At 33.1% G+C, this 23574-nt stretch overlaps 1 protein-coding gene across 6 annotated transcripts in view; it reads right to left on the bottom strand.

Moving 5' to 3' along the window:
- The window catches only part of VPS13A (vacuolar protein sorting 13 homolog A), a 238492-nt gene that overhangs the window by 81220 nt on the left and 133698 nt on the right, over positions 1 to 23574 (bottom strand). For 5 of the 6 annotated variants that reach the window (XM_019033908.4, XM_019033909.4, XM_019033911.4 and 2 more), the window contains exons 36-46: positions 20470 to 20597; positions 19925 to 20094; positions 19132 to 19349; positions 18199 to 18431; positions 16904 to 16996; positions 15997 to 16353; positions 14918 to 15019; positions 13261 to 13419; positions 12842 to 13097; positions 11376 to 11536; positions 2496 to 2599 (exon numbers count right to left, since the gene is read on the bottom strand). In XM_019033908.4, the coding sequence (XP_018889453.4) occupies positions 2496 to 2599; positions 11376 to 11536; positions 12842 to 13097; positions 13261 to 13419; positions 14918 to 15019; positions 15997 to 16353; positions 16904 to 16996; positions 18199 to 18431; positions 19132 to 19349; positions 19925 to 20094; positions 20470 to 20597 (1981 nt within the window). The remainder of the gene's footprint in view (positions 1 to 2495; positions 2600 to 11375; positions 11537 to 12841; positions 13098 to 13260; positions 13420 to 14917; positions 15020 to 15996; positions 16354 to 16903; positions 16997 to 18198; positions 18432 to 19131; positions 19350 to 19924; positions 20095 to 20469; positions 20598 to 23574) is intronic. The other variant, XM_055351759.2, reaches the window with a different exon arrangement.

Below are 23574 nucleotides of genomic sequence, written 5' to 3'. Positions count from 1 at the left end.
TTAAAAGATAACTACTGAATTGTGATAGGTACCAAAAAACATATGTTTAGAGTAGACTGAGGGCAGAGTGGTTGGCTCTTTCTAGACAGACTGCAAGGTGTTTGCCAAGTGACAATTTTCCCAAAAAGGGTGTTCTGAAAAGAAAATCTGAGTAAGAGAAATATAAAAGGTCAAAGGAAAGTTCAAGGAATGAATGAGGAAAACAGGAAAGAAAGATAATCAATGACAGGAGGTTTTAAATGAGAAGATATAGTAGTGTGAATGGTCTTGAAACAGAACATCAAATTATCTGAGACAAGAAGAAAAAAACAGATCAAACTAATAGATGGAGATAAAATTTATAAAAATGGAGCAAGAAAATGAGGGAGCAACCATCTAACTGTGAACTTATCTTTCAAATTTTATCTTCCAACATGCACTCTACATTCCAATGAATTCCCAACTATTCCTCATAACACTATGCTTTCATGCTTCCTTATCTTTGTTCATGCATGCCTTCCTCTTAGATAGCCTTTTCCTTCTAATCTCCATATTACTATAATACAGATGTTACCATACTTCATGTATCTTGCCCAGGAGTCAGTCATTAATCCCTTTTATGTTTTCCACAGTTTTTGGCAACTCTAACACTTTCTATAACTCTCTATAACCCACTGTTTCCTACTTTATACATTTATGTAATATATCCATCTTTTGATGGCAATAGCCACATGCAATTCATCTTGGTATTGAGTGTCTCACCCACAGAAAACCTTGATAAATATTTGTTAAATGAATAAAAGAATCAGCATATTTAAATTCTACTTAAATATTTTAATAAAATATAAATTGTTTTCCTGTGTTTATCTGCATCTATATTTATCTGTATCATTAATCTAAGAATAGAGAAAGATAGCCATTTGTTAATTTAAAACCTCACATCTTAAATATAAGTGCACCTATACTGAAGTAATAGATTAAAAGAATACCTAGATTATGAGTTCGAGACCAGCCTGACCAAAACGGACACACCCCGTCCCTGCTAAAAATACAAAATTAGCTGCGCATGGTGGCAAATGCCTGTAATCCCAGCTACTTAGGAGGCTGAGGCAGGAGACTCGCTCGAACCTGGGAGCTGAGATCCTGCCATTGCACTCCAGCCTGGGCAACAAGAGCGAAACTCCAACTCAAAAAAAAAAAAAAAGAATGCCTAATGAGAAATCCAAGCTGGTTAGTCACTAATAATTCTACTTAAGATGAAGTACTTAGTAACAATTCTCATTAAGATGAATTAATCACTACTAATTCTCATTAAGATGGATTAACTATCATGTAACAAATTAATATTCAGCCTTGGAAAAAGTATAAAGGTACTGTTTTCTCTACTATGGACAGAGATACAAAATATATAGCAGAAATGTATTAAAAAGTAGAATATCATTAACTTTTATTATCCAAGAAGAAAATGAAAGTTCTTCACAGAAATTTTTAAATATATCTTACATGCCATATTTAATCTAGTCTTGTAACCCACCCCAAATCCTCTCTAGAGCAAGGTCAGATATTGTAAATGACTATTTTGTGGTTCTCTCAACAACACAATTCTTTCCCTCAGAAAGTCTGAGCTAAGCAATAAAACATTCATTAGGTTTAGCAGGTCGATCTATGTGAAAATAGGTGCCTAAAACTGCTAGATTGTCTTTGGAGCATTGAGGATCCCATTCTGAACTTCTGTACAAGAGAACAGGTAAGCACTGTTTTGCAGTTTTGCCTCTATCCTTCTGTAGCATTGAGGTAAGTACCTATTTCTAATGTGTATTCTAAAATGGTATTTAAACAAACTACAATGCTTAATTCTGAGGACAGTTTTATTCTCCAATAAGGTTCAATTTCCATATAAGAGATTATTTTCAATTCCAGATTACATATCTTGACTAATACTTACTTGTTATGATATAAAATCTATAAGACTAGCTCATAATATTCTGTTATAATTTTAATATTTTCTTAAAACATATCGTATCAAATTTAATTACTTTAAAAATTTAAAATTAATGTAGTATATACTTCTATTTATATTACAACTCCATCCCTGAACAATGAACAAATATGAAAAGGATAAAATATTCTGTTTACTAAAGGAATTTCAAAAAAATTGTATTATAAAACCTTTGAGAAGTACAAATTACTTCATAATAGTATATATAAATTCAGAAACCACCAGGCATGATCTATTAGACATTTTAAAACTCATAACCATATGACTATGCTTATGATGGTTATATTGCTATCAAAATATAATTATATTTAAGAGAAAAGCATATATAGTGTGCTTGGTATAAGTTATTACAATAAATTAAATAATACTTCTTTTTTAAGATCTAAGTGCACTGAAACCTAAATACGTTAGATGAGCTATTAGCAGGATGGATTTGATCAAAGTTATCCATGTGAAATCAGAACCTAAAAATTCTACAAGAGATTTTAGAGTAAATAAAATGATAAAGACAAAATACCGGTAAGATCCTAATGGTATGTTGAATTCATTTTCAGGTGAGGCAGTTCCCAATAAGGTATCCCCTTCGTAAACAGACAGTGGGACTGAAAAATGATTTCTTATCTGGGAAAGAAAAACAAATAATATTTAGTATCATTAATCTAAGAATCTAAAGATGTGTAAAAAAAAAAATGTCCATGTAACTATCTTAACAAAGGAACTATCAGGCAATATTCATCTTGCTTATATAAATTAGAAAAGAAACAAACATATTATTTATCCTAAAACATACAAGAAAAATCTTTATAGTTTTATATAATAGGAATCTCAAAAACAGACTTTAAGCATCCTACAGGGGAATAAGATAATATCTTTTTGATTTTAGGATAGGGACTAATTTGTTTAAAGATAAGTTTTTGTTTAGATAAAAATAGTAGAAAAAAATTCACAGAAAAAAATCAAAATTTTAAATATTTATATGATAAAAGTGACAATCTACAGGCTGGGAAATATCTGTAATATAATTGACAAAGGGTTTATAACTACCACACTCAAAAAGCCTAAAAATCATTAAGAAAGTTGCAATCAAGAGGAAAACAGGAACAGAATGTAAACAGATGATTCACAGAATGGAAAAACTGACCAACAAACAGATGAAAAGATACTTGACGTTCCTAGTAATCAAGAAAATACAAATTATATTCATGGAGTATCTTTTAATACCAACAAACTGCAAAAAAAATCAGAAGTATGGTAATATCAACAGTTGAAAATGATGTGAACAGGAACTCACATACACTACTGGTAGAATGTAAATTGATAAAATAACTTTGAAGAATAATTCAGCAAAAACTTAGTAAAAATGAAAATGTACTTTCTTCTTAGGAATTCTGCTCCTAGTTCCATACCTAGAGAAATGTTTACACACGTGTATTCATTCATGTTCACTACATTCATTCAAGACACTGATGTTCACCACACCACTTTCATTATAAAAAAATGAAAATGAAAACAATCTCAATAATAGAAAAATAAGAAAATTTTCTTCAAATCCATATAATCATGTAACATCATTAAAATAATGACCTATATATCAGTATATGGTTACACTTCAAATATCTGAATGAAAACAGAACATAGCAAAACAAGGTGAACAGTGTAACATTTCTGTAAGACACTAAAAACACAAGTATATATTTTCTGGACAGGAACAATAGTTTTTAAAATATGGTACTGGAAATATACACAACGTATCACCAAACTGATATTACCTCAACGAAGAAGGAAGGAGGGAATGTGGACTAAGAGGGAAACAAAACAGCTGACTTCAACTTCATGTATTTTTTTTTTAATTTGAGGGAAACATTTTTAAATGTCTATATTTTTTAAATTCCATGGTGTGGATGGAGACATCTGTATTATAATAAACTTCAAAGTCCACTATCAAACCAATAACCAACATCCAGAGCATTCCACAACAGACATTAACTGCAAGTTTTCCAATATATTTTCTGATTATAAATATAATTCCAAATAAACTTCACATTCAACTTATCACTGATGTAAATGGAGCCTATTAAGAAACACATGCTTCTAAATGGTGCCTGTTTGGAATGTGAAGTTAGTTACCAAAGTCTGATATTGCTTCCTTTGTTTTCCCTTTCAAATTTAGTGCGGAAAAAGTTGGTTGGAAGCTGAGAATGACTAGTAGTTGAAATTTCAAGGAAAGATCAAAAGTCTGGAAAACGGAATGAGCATAAGCTTGAAAAGTCTAAGGGAGCAGAGGAAAAGGAAGCATCCGTCTGTATAAAAGTGGGTGGGCGCAGTGGCTCACACCTATTATAATTCCAGCACTTTGGGAGGCTGATGCAGGAGGATCACTTGACCTCAGGAGTTCAAGAGCAGCCTAGGCAATATAGTGAGACCCTGTCTCTACAAAATATTGAAAGATTAGCCAGGTATGGTGGTGCAGACATGTAGTCCGAGCTACTGCAGAGGCTGAGGTGAGAGGATTATTGAGCCTGGGAGGTCAAGGTTGCAGTGAGCACTGATTATGCCACTGCACTCCTGGGCGATAGAGCAAGACCCTGTCTCTCAAAAACTACAAAGGTAAGAAAGAAACAGAACGTGTTGCAGGTAAGCTGGTAAGCTATCCTGCTGGGACAATTCCTAAAGTTTATGACTACACAACAGCAATATGATAGCAGAATGAACATAGATGTTAAACTGAAAAAAACCTGAGATAAATACTGGCAGTGCTGATTACTAGCTGTGTAACTGTGGGCAAATTTTATTTTGAATAATACCATTTCTCCTGACTATCAAAAGTAGTAAATTCATATATACACATACCTTGTTTTATAATGTTTTGCTTTATTGTGAATTGCAGATATTTCATTTTTTACAAATAAAGGTTTGTGGCAACCCTGCATCAAGCAAGTCTATTGGTGCCATTTTTCTAACAGCATGTGCTCACTAAGTGCCTCACTGTCATATTTTGGTAACTCTCACAATATTTCAATCTTTTCATTTTAACTATATGTGTTATAATCAATAAATGTGTGTGTTCTCACTGCTCCACAAATTGGACATTCTCCCCACTTTCTCCCTCTTCTTCGGACCTCCCTATTCTCTGAAACACAACAATATTGAAATTAGGACAATTAATAACCCTCCAATGGCCTCTTTCAAATAAAAAGAAGAGGCACATGTCTGTCACTTTTAAATCAAAAGCAAAAGCTAGAAATGATTAATGTTAAGAAGTGCATGTCAAAACCAGAGACAGGCTAAAAGGTGGGCCTCTTGCATCAAACAGCCAAGTTGTGAAGGCAAAGGAAAAGTTTTTGAAGAAAATTAAAAGTCCTAACCCAGTGAACACACAAATGATAAGTGAAACAGCCTTATTGCTGACAGGAAGAATACTCTAGTGGTCTGGATATGATACGGTTTGGCTAGGTCCCCCACCCAAATCTCATCTTGAATTGTAATCCCCATAATCCCCATGTGTCAAGGGAGAAACCAGGTGGAGGTAACTGGATCATGGGGACAGTTTCCTGCATGCTGTTCTCGTGATGGTGAATGAGTTCTCACGAGATCTGATGGTCTTGTAAGTGTGTGGTAGTTCTTCCTGCATTCACTTCTCCTTCCTGCTGCCTTGTGAAGAAGGTGCCTTGCTTCCCATTTGCCTTCTGCCATGATTGTAAGTTCCTGAGGTCTCTCCAGCCATGCTGCACTATGAGTTAATTAAACCTCCTTCCTTTGTAAATTACTAAGTCCTGGGCAGTTCTTTACAGCAGTTTGAAAACGGCCTAATACAGGATAGAAGATCAAACCAGCTATAACATTCTCCTAAGATAGGCCCTAACTCTCTTCAATGGTATGAAGGCTGAGAGACATGAGCAAGTTGCAGAAAAAAAGTTGGAAGCAGATGTTTGTTCACGAGGTTTAAGGGAAGAAACCACCTGCATAACACACAAGTGCAAGATGAAGTGGCAAGTGGCTGCAGCAAGTTATCCAGAAGGTCTAGCTAAGATCATTGATGAAGATGGCTACACTAAACAACAGATTTCCAAACTAGACAAAACAGCCTTCTGTTGCAAGAAGATGACATTTAGGACTCTCATAGCTAGAGAAGAGAAGTCAATGCTTAGCTTCAAAGCTTCGAAGGACAGTCTGAATCTCTTCTTAAAGGGATAATGAAGCTAGTGACCTGAAGTTAGCCAATGTTCTTTTACCATTATGAAAATCCCAGGGCCTTTAAGAATATGCTAACTCTACTCTGTGCTCTATAAATGGAAAAACAAAGACTGACTTTGAAAGCACATCTGTTTACAGCATGGTTTACTGAATTTTTAAAGCCCACTACTGAGACCTATTCTCAGGAAAAAAAAATCCTTTCAAAATGCTATTGCTCATTGGCCATGCACATTGTCACTCGAGTTCTGATGGAGATGTACAGGAGATTAATGTTGCTTTCATGCCTGCTAACACAACATCTATTCTGTAGCAAATTGATCAAGGAGTAATTTCAACTTCTTAATATTATATGTAACATTGTATATTTGACTTAAATAATATTAGTCTCATTATTTAAGAAATACATTTTTTAAGGCAACAGCTCCCATAGATAGTGATTCCTCTGATGGATCTGGGCAAAGTAAATTGAAAACCTTCTGGAAAGGATTCATCATCTAGACGCCATTAATAACATTTGTGATACATGAGAAGAGGTCAAAATATCAAAATTAACAGCTGGTTCCAACCCTCATGGACGACTTTGAGGAATTCAGGACTTCAATGGAGCAAGTCACTGCAGATATGGTGGATATAGCAAGAGAACTAGAATTAGAATTGGAGCCTGAAGAGGCAACTGAATTGTTGCAACTTTCTTTAGAGAGAAAAGTATGAAGAGTATCTCATCCAGTAAGTAGCAAATAATGGTCAGGCAAAAATGTATTATTCTGATTAATATATAATAATAATAATAATATCAGAAAACCTCCAAATACTCATATTTATCTTTGGAATAGATAATAACAAGTTGTTTAGTAAAACTATTTTCTTATAATCTTTCTATATCTTACCAAAATCTACTTTAAAAACTTCATAGCAGCATATAAAACATGAGAACTAAGAATTTCATAAATGAATAATCTTAACTGTACTATATTTTTAATTCTAGAAAAACTATTTGCTCTATACATTTGAAGCAACAGAAATATTTCTACACATAGTACCTGTAAGAAATTCAAAATTCATGTTCAACTATTTAAATGGCAAAATAATCAGCAGTAATGAGTGCAGCTGTTAGTCACCTTTTAAAATAGTTAACTAAATAAAAAAATGAAAGAGAAGGGATATCTGTTTTCAGCCATGCTAGAATAACGGTGACCAGATATAGCTTCCCACCCTAATCAACTAAAAAGCAGGAAGAAAAACAACAAACATCAAACCACAGTTTCCGATACGGGGCAACAGGCAGCACAAGGGAAAAACAAAAACAAAAAAACTACATAAGCCCTATGACTACCCAGCTTGCTGTCTGGAGAGTGAGTTTCTAGTCTGCTGTGTGAGGAGCAGGCAGCCAAGTTGAAGAGACAAGATCTGAAAATCTGGGGAAGCCAACGTGACTGAAATTCACAGCATGTTGTACTTGAGGGGAGAGACCTGCATGGAGAGGCAAGAGCTGTACAGACAGAATTCTGGAAAACTGAGTGTCCCCTCCCTGTCAAAACTTCAGCTGAGTAATGATCAGGACATGTGTAGATTATCTAAGGCTCAGTAAAGATCCGTCTAAAAGAAACAGGAAGAATGAAGTCTGGTTCTGACATATACAGTAGTTTTAGGTAACCAATAAAAAATTATCAGGTACATTAAAGGAATGAAAAAATTACCATAATGAAAAGAAACATCAATAAAACAAACCAGAAATGACATGTAATAGAATTGGTAGACAAGGACATTAAAACATTTATTAAAATTATATCCAATATCACTAAAAAGTTAGAAGACTAAGGATGTTAAAAAGAGACAATGGAAAATAACAAAAAAATCCATACTACTATTGAGAAAAATATATCAGATGGGGTCAATAGCAGATTGGCCACTGAAAAAGAGAAGGGAAATTGAAGATATAGCAAGAGAAACTATGAAAAAAGAAATGGGGAAAAAGCTAAAAGTAAAAATGAACAGAGCATTACTGAGCTGTGGGGCAAGTTCAAACACCCTAATGTATATCTAACTGGTACCTAAAGGAGAGAAGAGAGGGCAAAGACAGAAAAAATTTTAGAAACAATGGCAGAAAGTTTTCTAAAGTTGATCAAAACTATAAATCCACATTTTTAAGGTCAGTAAACCCCAAATACAAGGAACATAAAAAAAACTACAGTAAGATTCATCATAACCAAATTGCTCAAAACCAATGATAAAGAAAAAAAATCTCAAAACCTGCTGAAGAAAAGATTGACACATTTTGTAGAAAAGCAAATATAGGAAAAAAAGCAGACTTCTGATCAGAAACAATGCAATACAGTAGACAGCAGAACAACATTTTTAAAGTATGGGGGGAAAAACCCTGCCAATCTAGATTTCTATGCCCAGTGAAAATATCTGTAATACATATATGTGAAAAAACTGAAAGAATTCATCACCAGCAGATCCACACTGTGAGATTACTGAAAGAAGAAAAAGTGATAATAAATATCAAATACAGTTTGTATTTTAAACCTATTTAAAACATAAATAATTCATTTAAGAAAAATAGTAACTTGTATTATGGGGTGGCTAGCATACATAGACACAAAAATGTATGAACATAATTATACGAATGTGGGAGATGAGAAGTGGAAGTATACTGGTCTAAAGTTTTGATTCTGTATGTGAAGGGGCAAAATACTACTTGAAGGTAGACTAATACAATATGTATGTAATAAAGCCCTAAAGTATCAACAACAACAACAAAAAGACAAGGAAGTATAAAGAGATACAGCCAATAAGCCAACAAGGAAATAAAATGAATTCATAACAAAACTGCTCAATTAATTAAAAAAAAAGAGAAAACAAAAGGAAGATGGAAGCAAAGAACAAATGAGACAAATAGAAAAAAAAATAGCAAGTTTAAGCCCAACCATATCAACAACAACTTTAAATATAAGTGGTTTAATTATCCCTGTTAAAAGGCACAGATTTTCAGATTACGTTAAAAAAAAAAAACAAAAAAAAACAAGGTCTAACTACATGGTGCCTACAGAAACCCCACGTTAAATATACTTTAATGCACGGGTCCCCAGCCCTTGAGCCATGGGCTGTACCGGTCTGTGGCCTGTTAAGAAGTGGGCTGCACGGCAGGAAGCAAGCAGCAGGCTTGAGAGCATTACCACCTGAGCTCTGCCTCCTGTCAGATCAGCCAGAGCATTAGATTCTCATAGGAGCGTGAACTGCGCATGCAACGGATCTAGGTTGCATGCTCCTTATGAGAATTTAACTAATGCCTGATGATCTGAGGTTAAATCCAGGTACTGTGAGTGCTTGCCTGATTTTTGGTTCTTATGAAGGTGTTTTTTCTGTGTAGATAGTTGTTAACTTGGTGTCCCTGCAGGGGATGGGAACACACATGGGAGGAGCTTTCTATTCCTAAGAAAGGAATCCTGAGACCATATGCCCCAGCTCCCCACCCGTGGAAAAAATGTCTTCCATGAAACAGGTCTCTGGTGTCAAAAAGGCTGGGGACTGCTGCTTTAATGAGTTAAAAAGTTAAACAATGAGAGGCGGAGCAAGATGGGAGAATAGGTGTGGTGGTGTGCACCTACAGTCCTTTGCTGCTCGGGAGGTTGAGATAGGAGGGTTGCTTAAACCCAGGAGATGCGGCTCCAGTGAGCCATGATGGCACCACTGCCCTCCATCCTGGACACAGAGCAAGACTCAAGAAAAGAAAGACAGAAAGACAGACATTGAAACTCTAGACCAATATCCCTCATGAATATAAATGCAAAATCCAACAATATACTAAAAGGTTAGTAAGACGTCATGATTATGTGAGATTAATCCTAGGAATGCAAGGTTGATCTAACATTTAAAAAGAATCAGTGAATGTAATTCATCATACTAACAAATTAAACAATATATCCTCCTCCTGTACAGAAAAAGCATCTGACAAAATCCAAAATCAACTCTGATAAAAACTCTCAGCACACTAGAAATAGAAGGGAACGTTTACAACCTAAGAAAAGGCATCTACAAAACAACACAAATCATGTCTAAAGGTGAAAGAATGGACAAGGCAAAAACATGCTCTCACCACCTCTACTCGAATTGTATTCTAACCAGTGTGATAGGCAATATAAACAAGATAAAATGAAACACATCCAGATTGAAAAAGAAAAAGTAAAAATGTCTTCATTTGCAGCTATCATAACTATCTAAATCTACACAAACCTACTAGAACATGTAAGTCTAGTTAAATCTGCAAGTAGAGGTTAATATAACCTGTATTTCTAAATACTATCAATGAGTAATCAGAATTTAAAAATTAAAGGACAAGCCAATTTTATCCAGATTTTTGATAAAATTGATAATCTGATTCTCAAATTTATATAAAAATGAGAAGGACCTAAAATCCTCTGGGAAAAAAATCCATATGGTGAAAAAAAAAAGCAAAACCTCAATTCTTAACTTCACACTGTATACAAAGGTTCACTCAAAATGGCTATGTGGCATATACATATAATAGATTACTACTGAGCAACAAGAAGTAACTGCATGTAATAACATGGATACACATAAGTTGACACATACAAAATTTTTCTGAATCAAAGTCAAACTCCACCTGTACTGTATTCCACTTATGTAAAATCCTAGGCCATATAACTAATGTACAATGAGGACAGATCAGTGGATGCCTGGGAATGGGAAAGTGGGGAAATAGAAAATTTTTCTAAGAAATAAATATGTTCATTACCGTGACTGTGATAACACTTTCAAAGGTGCATTTTTGTGTCAAAAGTCATCAACTTTAAATATATGCAGTTTATTGTACATACCTCAATAAAGCTGTAAAATTTTTTTATTTCTCTAAAAATTATCTAATCAAATAGAAAGGATATAAATACATTACAAAGACCTAAAGCAAAACACTGATGACTATTTTATTTATAAAAAATACCATAAGAAGATTTTACAAAATATTCCTATGAAAAAATTATAAGAAGTATATTGAACAAATTCCTACCACCCGTCATAACCAAGTAGCGCAACTGCTGGTAGTGAGTCTTCTTTTAGATATCAGCTGTATTACTGTTACGGTTTATATTCTTTCAGTAATAATTTGTTGTTGTTTTTTTTTAATTTTATTAGCACACAGATATGCATAACAGGACATCCCCCAAAATTGATCATTTCATACCTGCACTGGGGAGCGAATTGTGACCTTCTTACTTCCTTCTACTGTATCAATTTGACAAACAATAGATCTTTCAACGCCAGACTCTCTGTGTCTTACAGTGTACAGACGTCGTCCCACTTTTGTTAAAGGAATCTTATCAGCAGTAGAATGGTTAACAGGTGCTAAATTAAGTAAGTATGTTTAAAAGTTTTTATTATAATTCATTACATATTAATTTTACATATGTTACATATTAGAAATTTCAGATGATTCTTAAACTTATAAATAAGTCACTAGAGTCTTTGGATATAGTCCATAAAAGGGATATTTTAAGAAGCCAACATGTATTTCCACAGCATTAATTAAAAAACTCCCATTCAGGAGTTTAACTGAAGACAACAATAGCAAACCTTTCAAAAATGAGTAATGAGAGCAAGTACTATAAAATACAAGAATACTGATCTCTGGTTTGCTGTCAGAATAACCAGAGCATAATACCTTTTGGTAGATATTGGTAAATATCAAGGTGACTACAATTTTTGTTTTTAATTTTTCCAACAACTTGTGTCACTTTTCCTTTATATCTTGGACTTGATTAAATAAAATTTTATATATATTTACCTAAAACACATGTTGTATTGGGGATAAAATTACTTACTTGCATAAATTTCATTTACCATCCCATCCATAAAAATGTTAAAAAAAAGAGGTAAAATTTATAAGAACATTAATTACAACGCTATGACAACACCTGAAACACCTGCTACATGTTATTTTCTAACTAGAAACACAAGCTATTTTAGTAGCCTACCCCGCTATGTCTAATTAATCTTTTAAATGATGCCCTCCTACTTAAATGCCAGAGTATCAAAAAGTGGTGTAGGTGAGGCTTTGGGACTATTTAACTTCACAATGACTACATATTATGATACTTTAAGAATGTATATATTTCACATCCAATAAAAATGAAAAACTTCTTGGAAGCAGAAAAGACAAAGGAAAAAACCTTCATCTCAACAGGCAGAACATAAAAAAAAAACTATTTATAAATCCTAAAGCCATTAAAAATTGCCATCTGCATGAATTCAAACTTAGAATTCTTTCAGTTGCAAAACTGGTGGAATACTATCAACTGATACCAAATGTGAATAAAAGAAACCCCACAAACATCTAAACATCCACGGTCTATAAAAGCAGAATGAGGGTGAGATCTAATATTTTTCCTCCCAACAACAAAGCAGTAAATTGCCATGCTCTAAATAATGCAGAGGATAAAGAAAGAGTTTGGAATACAAAGTTTTAGTAACAATAGTAACCAAGACACTGCAAAGACAAAAAACAGTTCTTGACCTATTAGAAAGGATATTTAAAAAAAACAAAAACAAAAACAAAAAAAGCTTGCTAAGATTCTACAAAAGAGTAAAATAACATGTAAATTGTAATTTAAAACAAAGTAGCCCCAGGAAGATAATTTTTCAACTACTTACTAAGAAGAATGAAGAAGAGTTTGCTGCTTAGGCTGGTCATTGCACTGAAATGATCATTGTCCTTGGTTCGGATATAATCCATACTTAAACTTTCTCCATTTTTCAATACATATGATTTTGCCATAGGAATGTTGAGTACACTAAAAGAATCACTTGGCGAAACAGAGACAGTAAGTCCAAGGGAATTTAAAATCATAAATGGTGCTAGATCCTTTACGAAGTCAGCTGAAGATCCAGTGGCAGCTTCTGTAAATGCCTAATAAGAAAGAGTTATGCTAAATAAAATGAAATGTGTAAAATTAAATGACAAGGAGAACAGTAAAGGACAAATGACAACTAAGTTATTAAACTTCTTATTCAACAGACAGATCAATCAGACAAGTATCTCAATATTTAAAGTTTCAAATTTCTTTTCTTACCTTGACTAAATTGTTTAACATTACAAGACCACATTTGGATAATGTAATGTTTAACTGGTCTTTTGAATGGAAACTGATGACAGTTTTATATTCTGGCACTTTGTAGTTTTCTTCTTCAGGATCTGACTCAACAATGGCCATTTTTGCTTTCTTTTTCATCTAAAATGATAAATCATAGAAATATAAGGAAAAATTCTTTCTAAGAACACAACACAACTAGACAAATCCCAATAACAACATTAGAAAGGTCAGTACATTTTATCTTTTCTAATTTCAGTAAGTTCTATTGCCTTACTGAAATTACTTGGACATCAGCCAACTAAGGTCATAAAGGACAGAAGTATTAGAGAAAATAAATCATGTCATCATCAGTGATAGTAAAATGGCAGACATAGTTTAGAAGGAAAAATAAAAACCTAAAATTACTATGTGTACCCGGGATCTGAATATAAAAGCACATACTTCAAAGCAACATAAAAACTCAAGACAGAAAAAAGTAACTTAATGTATTGGTCATGCTAATAATAAAGAACAGAAACCTAGAGACTTACAAAGGCAGACAATAGTAGCAGAACAGTGTTATAAACCTAGAGCTCATGAGAATCAATACCCTTTACCATTTTTTAGGAGTCACAGATCCACTGACCATGTGTATTCTAACCTAAAAACCACCAAGGAATTCCTTTTCAAATCCTTCATCTAAAATATCTGGAAAATAAAATTAAGTGATCTAATATGAAAAGAGCTCAACATGCTAAGCGCTAGCCACCTCTGTTGTTACTTTAACTGGCTTTAAGCCACTGAAAATCTGTCTGCAGGTTGACCAAGTCATTATTAGGTAGGAAACATGTGAGTAATTCTGCAGTCTCTTGCTTCAGAAGCAAAATTTCATCCACCTAAAGGCCCCGATTCTCATGATTATATAAATCCACAATATATTTCAAACAAATAATATACATTCCTGCACACACGCAAACATCCAAAGGATGAAGGAAACTCAGGATAGACAACAACCTACAAGATGATGACACAGGCATTATAGCATAGTGGTTTAAAGTGGATTTAACCCCTCTGCAGCTGGATTTGCATCCCATCTTTTCCACTTTGTAGCTATTATTACTTCAGGAAGTCTCTTAACCTCCCTGGTCTCAGTCCCTTCACATGTTAAATAAAAACTCTATCTTCCTCCAAGAGTTGTTGTAAGTATTAAAATATTTAGAACAATGTCTAAATTGTGTTCTAAATTATGTTCTAAATTGTTCTAAATTATGTAACAAGTAACATAATACTTGTTACATAATTGTATTAGAAGCATAGGCAACATTGGCCTTAGATTTGAAAATTATATTCAGAGGGCAAACAAGGAAGCATGTGGGCAAGGCTCATGATGAGACAACCTGAACCTTGTTGTGATTAAAATAAAGTGTCGAGTGTGGTATAAACATTCTCAATTTTGGAAAATTTTTTCAGACTTCAAATATACGTTGATGAGGGAATGTTAATAAAGGGGGAGGCTACACATGTGCAGAAGTAGGTTGTATACGGGAAATCTCTGTTCCTTCTTCTCAATTTTGCTGTGAACCTAAATCTGTTCTTAAAAAAATAAAGTCTTTTAAAATACATATATATACACACACATACACATATATAGATATACCTTGATACCAAGATTCCATGGTCTAAAATCCTCAGTCTGATCAATTTCTAAGGGTTCAAGCAAAGGCTCCCATACACCAAACATTTCATTATAATAATGCACCTACAGAGAGAATTTTTTAAATTAAAAATGATCTTCCATCCTGTTTCCCACCATGTTTTTTAGCCCTGTTATTTCTTCTATATAAAAACCAGTCTACATGCCATTCAGTAGCTTCCTATAAGCACTCCCTCAGCATTTTCCTCACCTGGCTAACTTCATAGTACATATTCGCTCTTCACAGTTTAGTCCAGATAAAACCCCTTTTTAAGCATCTTTCCTTGATTTTACATTACACAAAAGTATAAGGCATATATTTCTAATTCTTTATATTTCTATTAGAAGAGATTATTATCCACATATTCAGAAATTCTGTCTATATCCTTAAAAAAAAAAAGGGTATTCAACTTTAACTCTTTTCTTTTCTTTTTTTTTTGAGTCTGGGTCTCACTTTGAACCCCAGGCTGGAGTGCAGTGGTAAGATCTCAGCTCACCACAGCCTCGACTTCCCAGCTATTCTCAAGTGATCCTCCACCTCAGTCTCTCGAATAGCTAAGACTACAGGTGTGAGCCACCACCACTGGCTAATTTTTTGTATTTTTAGTAGAGACAAGGTTTCACCATGTTGCCCAGGCTGATCTTGAACTCCTGGGCTCAAGCGATCCTTCTGCTTTGGCCTCCCAACGTGCTGGGATTACAGGTGAGCCACTGGGCGTGGCCTCAATTTAACTCTTTAAAAAAAGTATTCTGAATCTAATCAACAACTGTCGAATAATATATTATCTTCAAGTTGATAAAATCAGTTGAAATATAAACTTAATGTGGACATGTACTTTAAAAGTAAAAGGAATGTATACATAAAAGCAATTATTCAAAGGCAAAATTTGAAAACTTTTTTCTAAAAGTTTTTGACCCAATATCATATTTACAATAAGCTTAAATAGCTACACAAGATTCCATAATATTCCATATGTATCATTATCTGTCATAATATTCCATATGTATCATTATCTGTTATAAAACTGGAAAAATATGCTTACTTCTAGCTCAAGCTGACAGTGCAGATTTATTAGGGAACTCCAGTTTTTGCCTTCCCCTGAAAAACGTGACTTTGCCAGAAGCATAGGTACTGTTCTATGACCAATTCCAGCCTCAAGAACTATAAAAATAGAATCAATGTTCATTTTTATCATCTCGCCTTTGGGTACCAATTCAGTTATGGGAGCTATTTTTTCAGTTTCATTTGATTCTTCAAGAAACCACATTTTTAAAGTCTTTGTATCCTTCTTTTCCCATAAATGTGCAGTAGAAGAAGCTGTTTCTTCTGGGATGGTTTCCTTAGTTGTATACAGTGCTGAAGTTATGGTAATCATAGTGTTTATAATAACTGGTGAAACCTAAATGAAAAAAATTAATAAGTCCATACAAAACACTTTCAAACATACTACGTCAAGAAATATTAAATATATATGATGATTATGAGAAATTAAATACTGAATTAACATTACTACCACAAAATAGAAGATACAATTTATTGTTTATAAAATTTTTTAAATTACCGTAATTCTTGTTATGTGTTTACATGAATCTTGCAGATATTTACATGAATCTTGCAGATATTATTCCATGAATTACATGATATTATTAATATACACGAATTGCAGATATTATTAAACTGATGAAGTATAAAGTAATTTCAATAATATTTATTAGGGATATTAGATGTTAACCACACAAATGTAAATAATAAAATATAGAATAACATTCATTATAAAATGTGTATTAAATAATATTACTTTGGAAATATCTCATAAAAACATATTTTCAAAAACACAAATACACCTATTTTGTTTGCGTAACAATTAAAAGACTTGCTATAATAACTTTCTAGGCTTTACTACTTTTTTTAAGTGCACTAAATATTCAAATGATTATATTTTAATTTACCTTTAGTGTCAGGGATTTTACTGACATATCGATCACTTGTGGATCTGTACCTTTCTGAGTAGTTTGATAAAACAAGTCACAGGGCTGCAAAACCTATGAGAGAAAAATCAATACCACTAAATTAATGTTTAAATATAAAAATATTTCTATTTAAAGACTTTCCTAATAATAGGTATGTCAAATAAACAAGTTAATAAAAATAACTATTTAAAAAGTGACTTAATAATACACTCCTTAATTATCCCATATAAAGGACATCTAGAACCTAATATCTGTTCTATTCTTCCACAGTAACAGAAGTTTTATCTGAGCACAAGGTAGCTCAGAAAAAAATACCACATTCTCCAACCTTTACTGAAGTAAAGTGTGGTCATACAGCTATATTCAAGCCAAAAAAGATGTGAATACAAGAAATAAATATTTAAAACTTCTAAGTCAAAAACTAAGAGAGAATTGGTATACCCTCCATTTTCTATTCTCTCTCTTTGCTTAGTGGAGGGCCAACTGTCTTGCAAATTTGGGCAACAGTTTATCTTATATCCTAATATATACGTATTCATTGTATCAAAATTACATCTTGTATTTCTATGGTGACAATGTTTAGAACATTTATGCTTCTATAGATGCATACCAAGCATCAGGAAAAAAATACAAAGAAACAAACAAAAAACTTATGCTTCTATTACTCCTTCAGAAGCTCAAATATTTTTGTAAGTATTCGCTGGAAGTCAGCCAGTTAACTTGAAAAGATGTCTGTAAAGGAATGAATTTTAAGTAGAGTTATGAAGAGGAGGAAGGCCAAGAGGTTACTAGAGAGTAAAATATCAATGTGAAGTATGTCAAAGCAAATGGCTGAAGGTTCAAATGAAGTTACATGGAGACAAGGAAAAACTCATTATTTGAGCAAAAACATCCAAATGGGAGAAAAAAGTTGAAACAATAAAACTGAAACAACACAGCAAACAACTGGCAGAAAGTCTTAAAAGTCCAAAGAGCAATTTGGAATTGACATGGTTAGAAAGTCAAAGTAAGATCTTAATTGAAAACTGTCAAGATGAACCCAACTTCTTAGTGACAATATTCCCACAAATACTAACAATAATGAGCAGCATCTGGAAGAATGAAAGAGTTTCAAAGCTGGTAAATAATATTCTAAATTAAGCTCTCTAAGCAGAGAGAAAGACATTTTACAGAGCAAGGTTGGAAAGCATGTAGGTAGTTTTTGTTTCCTAAAATGGTATACACTACATCCAAAATAGTTTACAATTAAGCAGATGATCAAATAGTTAACTCACAGTAGTGATTTTGCCTTTTCTCTTGACTGGAAGAAACGGGCAGGCTCTCACTCGGAGATCTTTAATGGCAGCAGTCATTGTACTATTTTCAAGGTTACCTTTATAGCAAATTTCACATTGTGTTGTAATGACTAAAGCAGGAGCATCATTTTTTGTCATGTCAGCTACAAACACAATTTCAGGATTTTTAATAATAACATTAATTTCCCACTTCACTGATTCCTGTGTAGGTACTAAAACAAATAAAAATAAATTAAAATATTTGCTATATATTATGAATAATTTATTATTTATAAGAAAATATTAAAATGAAATAATAGTAAAAAGTAAAACAAAAGAATCTTAGATCCCAAAGGAATCAACTACAACCCTTAGTAAAGACTTGAAGAAGCTATAGGCATAAGAACATTTTTAAATGAGGGGAGATCTCCACTATTTAATTGGAAAGCCTAGAAACTAATCTAGTTTCTAACTCTCAAAACTTGATACTCTTTCTACTATACCACAGTAAATCATATATTATAAAAAGATAATAGAGAAAAGTTAAAAGCTAGGAATAAATACAACAAAAATAAATGAGTACTTTAAATTGAAATATTATCTTAATTGTCAAAAGGTATGGTTGGTTCATTATTTGCTCTGCTTGTTTTTTTCCACTAGACAAATTCCTTCAAATTACTGCCTAAAGAGAAGTACAATTACTTATTCTAACATAGGTTTCATAATTTTTAAATGCAATATATACTGACACCTTTAAAAAATGCAAACTATACATCCTCCAAGAAAACACATTAAGGTTTTCCTTCTACTCTGAAAAATAAACTTATAATTTCTTAAAGCATTTACTTTGATGATCTAAAAGGCTAATCAAGGTTAAGTCCTGTTGTAGCACTTCAACAAAACAAATATTAAATATTTTAGCCAATAACTAACCTTCTTCCTTAGCAGTCCATGTTTGCACACTGGTTTCTACAGCAGTGCCTGTGGTGTAGGCCTCAAGAAAGACATTTGCAACAGTCTGCAGAAATTCTACGCTTGCACAAATATACATTTCTTGAAAGACCGCATCAGTCACACAACCATCTCTGACTTTCCTGTACTTTATATCCATCATGTCTTTTTTGTCAAAACCAACTGTCAGTCCTATCATTCTGGAAAACACAATAACAATTCCTATGTATGAGTAACTTAGAAGTAATCAAACATATGAGTAAAACTCAAAGATCTCTGATCTCTTTTACTGACAAAAAAAAAGCATTCTGAAGTCATGTCTCTTGGGAAGATCCATAAAGTGTTCCAAATAACAAACTTACAAACTTCTGGAACACAAATGTATCATAAATGAGGAAGTGTATGTTCAATAAATTATAAGAGTTTGAATCTCAGGATATTTTTTCTTTTCAATTTTTTATGTACTTCCCATTGCAATTAGCATGGATTAACAATAATTTATATTAGAGAATGTAATTTAAAGAATGTAAAAACCAATTTAATTGCACTGATTATTTCTATTTACTCAACCAATCTATCAATTATCCAGTAAGAATAGTACATAACAGAACCAGGACATTTTAAATGTTAACCAAGTACTACGAGCTGACTGAATTGAAGCTTTAAAGAACCTAGGATGCACTCAGAAAATGAATGTGCAATTCTGGAGATGAATTCTGTAAAATATATCAACGATTTCTCAAGTAAAACCTTAGAACATCATTACAATACATACCGAGGAGTTGCTTTCTTGACATGAGGTCTTTTATCATCTAAAATACAGTTTTTTAATGAGAAGGAAGAAAATGTTGAGCCATCTGTATACATTTTTAAAGTACTTATAATATTCTCCAATTTAAATTCAGCAAGTTTCAGAGAAGGATCACGAACATCTGTAAAGGAAGCCTATGAAAGGAGAAACTAACACAAAATTACAAAGAAACACAAGTCTAAAGTGTATTTTATGATATGAACTACTACAAATTATTGCCTCTGCTTACAACAAACATCAAAATTCTGTCTCCGAAGGGCTCTAATGAAAGGCCAAAAATATATACATATCACTTTAATTTTACAATTTATTTTTCACATTAGCTATATGATAGATAACTCATTTAAAAGGGAAATAGTTATAATTATTATTAAAGTAAAAAGATCATTTTTCTCAGAGGGACAGATACTACAAAATACATGTTAAATATTAACATTTGTTACTTTAAAAACATCAACCTATGCAAATTTTGCATGTGAAAATACATTTTCTTTTCTTCCTGGACTTACTTGTTTACGACCTGGACTATACAGCACCATGGTGAGATCATCAGTTTTGAAGCTTATGTTTAGTGTTGTCTTAACTAGTGAGGCACGTGAATGTACTTCTACCACAGCAGCTGTCACCACAGTTGCTCCTTGAAAAAATTAAAGTTATTTAATAAAAGAAAATATCATGAAAAGTAGCTCATTAAAATACCCTTGAAATAGATTTAATAGAATTATTAAACAGGTATAGTAAAATGACATTCAAGAAAATAAAATATTAGAAAATTCAGATGTAAAACTCAGTAACTTCTGGCTTAGGACTCTTTCCATAATAATTTGGGAATATTAATTGAACACTTGGTGTTTCTGTTTCCTCTTGATGCTTCTGTTTCTACTTCTGTTCTGTTCCAAGGAAAAACAGAACTAATCACTGAGTATGTTTGGAGATTAAGTAAAATAGCACATGTAAAATGCATATTACAGTAACTGGCACATAATTCAGTATTCAAATTTTACTTTAAAAAACTAAAACCAAGAGACATTTTTAAAATTTTTCTACTAATCAGAAGAATTCAAAATTTGTTTTCTACATTTAAATTTTGAATCAAGGCATTATATGCACATATTAAATGAGTTTAAAATGAAAACGCAGCACTTTCTAATTCTCATTATATCTAACTTCAGAGAAAAGTACCATTATGCCAGGTAATGTATTTTCAATTGTGATAAAAATTTACATATAATGAAATACATGTATCTTATATGAACTATTTGATGAAATTTGATAAGTGTATATTTCCACATAATCACTACTTCAATTAAGATACTGAACACTTATATCCCTCCAGAAAGTTCCCTCTTAACACTTGCTAGCCAATCCCCAACCTCTCTACCATTCTAATTTCAATCATCATAGACGAATTTTGTATATTTTTTAAATTCCATATAAATGGAGTAATACAGATTGTACTATTTTGTGTGTGGCTTCTTTCAGTCAACATAATGTTTTTGAGATTCAACCATGTTGCTGCATGTACAAGTAGTTCACTCTTATAGCTAGTCATGCACTCTATGGAATGAAAGTTTATCTTCCTATTGATGAACATTTGAGTTGTTTCCAGATTTGGGCTACTATAAATAAATCTGCTATACGTATTCCTAAATGAGTCATTTTGTGTATATATGCACTTATTTTGGGGTGGGGTGGGAGTAGATACCTATGTCTGGAATTGCTCTGTTAAAGGTAGGTACATATTAACTTTCAAATTCTTTGCCAAAGTGGTTATACTATTTCACATTCCTATCAGTCGTATGTGAGAATTGCAGCTGTTCCACATTCTTGTCAACCTTTGATGTTGTCAGTCTTCTACAACTTATCTCATCTGGTGAACTGTGAAGATTTCCTGATAAATAATTATATGAACGGCTGGGCATGGTGGCTCACACCTGTAATCCCAGCACTTTGGGAGGCCAAGGCAGGCGGATCACGAGGTCAGGCGATCGAGACCATCCTGGCTAACCCGTCTCTACTAAAAGTACAAAAAATTAGCCAGGCGTGGTGGCGGGCACCTGTAATCCCAGCTACTCGGGAGGCTGAGGCAGGAGAATGGCATGAACCCGGGAGGCGGAGCTTGCAGTGAGCTGAGACGGCACCACTGCACTCCAGCCTGGATGACAAAGCGAGACTCCGTCTCAAAAAAGAAAAAAAAAAAATTATATGAACAAGTTTTCATTGTTCACTGCCCATTTACATAGCATCCTCTCTCAAGTATCCAAATCTTTTGGTCATTATTTTGCTTTTAAAAATTTAGTTGCTATTAATTTATAAAAGTGCTAATGTACTCTGGATAAAAGATACATACATCAAGTCTGAGGCTTGGGTTTCTCCTATCTTGTTACTGTATCTTTAATGAGCAGAAATCTAAAATTTTGAAAAAATATACACTTAAACATTTTCTGTTTTTCTTTTGTTGGATTCTATTATTTTTATTACTGTCTTCTTTTCATTTACTTTGGGTTTAATTTCCTATTCTTTTTCTAGTTTCTGGTGGTAGAAGATTTAATCTTTGATTTTAAAACTTATTCATTTCTAATATCTTACTCTACAGTTACAAATTTCTTTCACCACTGTTTTAGTTGCATTCCACAAATTCTGATATATTTTATTTTCATGATCATTCAGTTCAAACAACTTCTTAATTTCCCTTGTCATTTCTTTTTCATCTATGGGTTATTTAGAAATTGTTCAAGCTTTTTCACATCCTATTCTTACTACCTTCTAATTTAATCCAATGTGGTCCGAAAATTTAATGGTCCACAAAATGGTGCATCTTTGTAAACATTCCAGGAAGTGTTTAAAAACAAAAAGGTATTCTGCAACTGAGTGTAACACTGTATTACATTAATTATGTCGATTTTGTTGATTGTGTTCAAATCTTCTATATTCTTTCCGATTTTTTTGTTCATATCTTATCATTTACTAAGAGTGGTGTGTTCAAATCCCCAACTATGATTCTGTATATGTGTATTTTCTTTAGTTCTGTCAATTTTGCTGCATATATTTTAAAATTCTGTTATTAGGTATATACACATTTAGGATTGTTGCCATCTTCTTTGTGAATTGACACTTTTATCATTATTAAAAAAAAAACCAAACCCTGTAATGAGACATTTAGGAGAAAGATGAACCCTAACTGGATATTTTCATGGTCTTAAGGAAGCACTGCTCATTTTTAGGGTGATGATGTTACTATATTTAAAAAGTAATGTCCTTATTGCTTATGGAAAATAGCAATTAATGGTATAGTATCTGGGATTTGCTTTAAAATAATCTTATGGGCTGGAGGAAGAAGGGGGAAGAGCAGAGTGAGGGCAGTAACAAAGTAGCCACATGATATTAATTAGTGAAAGTGGGCCAGGCATGTTGGCTCACGCCTGTAATCCCAGCACTTTGGGAGACCGAGGCACGGGGATCACGAGGTCAGGAGATCGAGACCATCCTGGGTAACACAGTGAAACCCCGTCTCTACTAAAAATACAAAAAAGTTGCTGGGTGTGGTGGCGGGCGCCTGTAGTCCCAGCTACTCAGGAGGCTGAGGCAGGAGAATGGCGTGAACCTGGGAGGCA

Source organism: Gorilla gorilla, chromosome 13 (genome assembly GCF_029281585.2).
Source record: "Gorilla gorilla gorilla isolate KB3781 chromosome 13, NHGRI_mGorGor1-v2.1_pri, whole genome shotgun sequence".
NCBI classification, from domain to species: domain Eukaryota; kingdom Metazoa; phylum Chordata; class Mammalia; order Primates; family Hominidae; genus Gorilla; species Gorilla gorilla.
This window is presented reverse-complemented; position numbering and strand designations above follow the sequence as displayed.